At 40.1% G+C, this 397-nt stretch overlaps 1 protein-coding gene across 1 annotated transcript; it reads right to left on the bottom strand.

The window, feature by feature from the left end:
• Positions 1-36: 36 nt before the first annotated feature.
• On the bottom strand, positions 37-357 carry LOC112094763 (indole-3-acetic acid-induced protein ARG7-like). Its single transcript, XM_024176465.1, has one exon. It carries the CDS (start codon positions 343-345, stop codon positions 37-39), a length of 309 nt encoding a protein of 102 aa, XP_024032233.1. The 5' UTR covers positions 346-357.
• Between the last annotated feature and the right edge of the window lie 40 nt (positions 358-397).

Genomic DNA, 397 nt, shown 5'->3' with positions numbered 1-397 from the left:
TATATATATATATATATATATAGGTGTCTACCCTCGTCATGCACTTAAGCGAGAAATGAGATCGATAAAGGTATCTTCTGCGCAGGGAATAGTAAGGCCTCCCATTGGATAATCAAATCCAAATTCTTCTTCAGCTTGACTTAGCAGCTCTTGGAATATAGGCCGGTTGAGATATGAGACAGGGATCATGAACCTCTTCATATTGCCGCTCTCATTCCCAACATAGACCGCTAAATAGCCTTTTGCGACATCAGCTACAACAGTTGAAGCTACATGGTTTCCATTTGAAGAAGACCTCCTAAGTAGTTGCTTGGCACCAACAATACCGGGCAAACGGAAACCCATTTTTATATGTGAGTTTTGTATCTAAGAAGAAGAAGAAGAAGAAGAAGAAGAA

Source organism: Morus notabilis, unplaced genomic scaffold (genome assembly GCF_000414095.1).
Source record: "Morus notabilis unplaced genomic scaffold, ASM41409v2 C11151389, whole genome shotgun sequence".
In the NCBI taxonomy this organism is placed as follows: domain Eukaryota; kingdom Viridiplantae; phylum Streptophyta; class Magnoliopsida; order Rosales; family Moraceae; genus Morus; species Morus notabilis.
The sequence above is the reverse complement of the archived record's forward strand: the minus strand, read 5'-3'. Positions and strand labels throughout refer to the sequence as shown.

Coding starts and splice junctions, on each gene's coding strand:
- LOC112094763 (XM_024176465.1), bottom strand. CDS start 345: ATGGGTTTCCGTTTGCCCGGTATTGTTGGTGCCAAGCAACTACTTAGG.